Here is a 3,236-nt window from a genome sequence, read left to right on the forward strand (position 1 = left end):
GGACAAAATGTAGAAGAGAGTAGAAGTTTAAATGAGTACAGACAAAATGTAGAAGAGAGTAGAGGTTTAAATGAGTACAAACAAAATGTTAGATGTTTTTAATTAGACTTACTTTATCATGGATACTCGGTGCTATATTGAAAGCCCAGAAGAGGTTAGGTAGTAGAACAGCTGCGAAAGACACTAAAAGGTCACTGTCTATATTTTCAAGTAATAATAATAATCCATTTCCTCCGTCAAGAGCCTACCATAAAGTCCAAGACAACATGGCCCTTAAGACGGCTGACTCCAAGAAAAATGTCAATTACGGCTGTAGGTACCTATTTAGAATTTCAAACTCATCTCTCCTTAGGACCATTGTTCTCGGTAGCGTAGTACCTGCCTCGGTAGCGTAGTGGTCAAGACGCTCGCCTGGTAAACAGGAAGGTGTGGGTTCGATCCCAGCCGAGGTATGGAATTTTATCCTCATTTATTTGAGATTTTGACCACATAATAATGGAGCTCTAAGGGTTAGGTGGTAGAAACGCCTCCGGCGTTAATCTCGCCTAGTGGTTACCTTCCCCTCAAGAGTCTATTATTATTATTATTATTATTATTATTATTGTTGTTTGTTCCCGGATAAATGGGCTGTGTGTGCCGTTCTTATGATTGTATGGACTTGAAAATAAAGGCTATAACAATGTATCAAGAGCCAGCCTAATTCACTTGGAGGGTAGCGCGTCTGCCTTCTAAGCGCTGGGTCGCGGGTTCCATTCCCGCCCAGGGGCGGATTTTCTCCAAAACAGGTAAGGTTGGTTGTCGGAACGGCTGGTTTTCTTTCACGATGCGTTTTTTTTTTTTTTTTTTTTTTTTTTTTTTTTTTTATACCTTTAAACCCCTCTACCCCGGGCCGGGGCGGGTTTGCCTTTAAATGAGTACAGACAAAATGTAGCAGAGAGTAGAAGTTTAAATGAGTACAGACAAAATGTAGCAGAGAGTAGAAGTTTAAATGAGTACAGACAAAATGTAGCAGAGAGTAGAAGTTTAAATGAGTACAGACAAAATGTAGAAGAGAGTAGAAGTTTAAATGAGTACAGACAAAATGTAGCAGAGAGTAGAAGTTTAAATGAGTACAGACAAAATGTAGAAGAGAGTGAAGTTTAAATGAGTACAGGACAAAATGTAGAAGAGAGTAGAAGTTTAAATGAGTACAGGACAAAATGTAGAAGAGAGTAGAAGTTTAAATGAGTACAGGACAAAATGTAGAAGAGAGTAGAAGTTTAAATGAGTACAGGACAAAATGTAGAAGAGAGTAGAAGTTTAAATGAGTACAGGACAAAATGTAGAAGAGAGTAGAAGTTTAAATGAGTACAGGACAAAATGTAGAAGAGAGTAGAAGTTTAAATGAGTACAGGACAAAATGTAGAAGAGAGTAGAAGTTTAAATGAGTACAGACAAAATGTAGAAGAGAGAAGTTTAAATGAGTACAGACAAGGAGTAGATGGGTACAGACTACAGACAGAAGTTTTCTTGTACTATTTTATTGTAGCGAAAAGTTTTGATAAATTCACCTGCAAAGACCTGTTTACACCCAACCAACCCAATATTTCCTAACCAATCAGGCCAGGATATTTTCAAAGGTGGGGAAAACGCCCTTCTCTGGTTGGTTGAAAAGTATCTTTGGTGTTGGAGAGGCGTAAAAGGGGGCTTTTACCTTGAGTTGGACACGCGACTTGTGGCGCCATCTTACGGAGAATCTGAGAAACTGGACGCATCACCTCGACATATAGGACAGGTTCTATTGGACTGTGGATGAGATATAATAATGAGATGTTAGTCAATAATCGCCAAGCAACATAATGATAATATAATAATGGACTCTTGAGAGCAATGTAACGACTTCCACTAGGCAAGGTTTACGCCGCGCCGAAGGCGTTCTCTACCACCTAACCCTAAGAGAACGTGCACAAAAAGCTCACTCTGAGGCTTGGGTATAGGGGTAAACAGCAATAAAAGTGGGGTTAAGCTTTTATACAAGCCCTTAGAGCCCTATTATTAAGTGGTCAAATGATCAAATAAATGAAAATGGGAATGAAATTCCATACCTCGGCTAGGATTGATTATTATGTTCAGGCGGTCTCTTCCTGATCCCTTGTGTGCCGCGTACATTTTAGTTTAGGACTGTTGGCTAGGATTTCAATTCAGGACTATTGGCTAGGATTGAACCCGCACTCTCCTGTTCACCAGGCAAGCACCGTAACCCCTACACCACCGAGACAGAAACACCCGACATACTACGAAAGAGACATGCTACGACACGGACACGAGTTGTACTTACTTTGAGCCACTTGTCCACACACTTGGCGTGGAATTCGTGAGAGCACGGTAGACCGCGTAGGACTTGCGAGGTCTCGAAGTCACACATGCACACCACGCACGAGGTTTGGTCGCTTTGATGTTTGCTAGCGTTGAATCTGGGATAATGGAGGAATCCAAGGGACTTGTAAATTTTTGCACCTTACCTATCCATATTCAATATCCAGGTTTCACAATTACTAAAGAGTTTCCCAATTACAAATGAAGGGACACGATTTTTCCCCCGTTTATCCAGATCTCTTTTGTGACGATAAGATCTTATATTCCTGCCCGGGGCAAATTTTATCGTAAACAGAAGAGGTTCGTTCTCGGAACACGGTTGGTTTTCTCCTATTCCATCTTCTTTCTCTCTTTTGGCATAATAAAACCTTAGCACTCTAACATTTACAGTTTCCTCTATCAATCGTACACAAAATGCCCAACCCGAGCCTTAGGTGTAGGGGCAAAGAGGTCCAAAGGATGGGTGAAACTTGTACGAAAATCAGATGTCCATTTTTTTTTTTTTTTTTTTTTTTTTTTTGAGGGGGTGTAGTGAGCACATCTTTCATGCAAAATATCATGCAACATTCTTTTTTTTTTAGAAAAAACCCATAATATCTAGTGTAAGTTCTCAAAGCGCGAGACAAAATGTAGAAGAGAGTAAAAGTTTAAATGAGTACAGACAAAGAGTAGAAGAGAGTAGAAGTTTAAATGAGTACAGACAAAATGTAGAAGAGAGTAAAAGTTTAAATGTGTACAGACAAAGAGTAGAAGAGAGTAGAAGTTTAAATGAGTACAGACAAAATGTAGAAGAGAGTAGAAGTTTAAATGAGTACAGACAAAATGTAGAAGAGATCCGGATTCGATAGATTCATTGGATTCAGAAAAAAAAAAACATCCTA

The 3,236-nt window shown here is 39.5% G+C and overlaps 1 protein-coding gene across 1 annotated transcript; it reads right to left on the reverse strand.

The window, feature by feature from the left end:
- Positions 1 to 1,424: 1,424 nt before the first annotated feature.
- LOC103520488 lies at positions 1,425 to 2,947 on the reverse strand. The gene is made up of 3 exons (XM_008485584.3): positions 2,944 to 2,947; positions 2,318 to 2,453; positions 1,425 to 1,785 (listed from the first exon to the last, which is right to left on the reverse strand). Exons 1-3 carry the CDS (start codon positions 2,945 to 2,947, stop codon positions 1,614 to 1,616), a joined length of 312 nt encoding a protein of 103 aa, XP_008483806.1. The 3' UTR covers positions 1,425 to 1,613.
- Between the last annotated feature and the right edge of the window lie 289 nt (positions 2,948 to 3,236).

Source organism: Diaphorina citri, unplaced genomic scaffold (assembly GCF_000475195.1).
Source record: "Diaphorina citri unplaced genomic scaffold, Diaci psyllid genome assembly version 1.1 scaffold3681, whole genome shotgun sequence".
NCBI lineage: Eukaryota > Metazoa > Arthropoda > Insecta > Hemiptera > Psyllidae > Diaphorina > Diaphorina citri.

What these genes read in the sequence shown, in the direction of transcription:
- LOC103520488 (XM_008485584.3), bottom strand. An exon ending in GTGTGGACAAGTGGCTCAAA is followed by an intron (nt 1,786 to 2,317) that starts GTAAGTACAACT and finishes TCTCATCCACAG; the next exon opens with TCCAATAGAACCTGTCCTAT.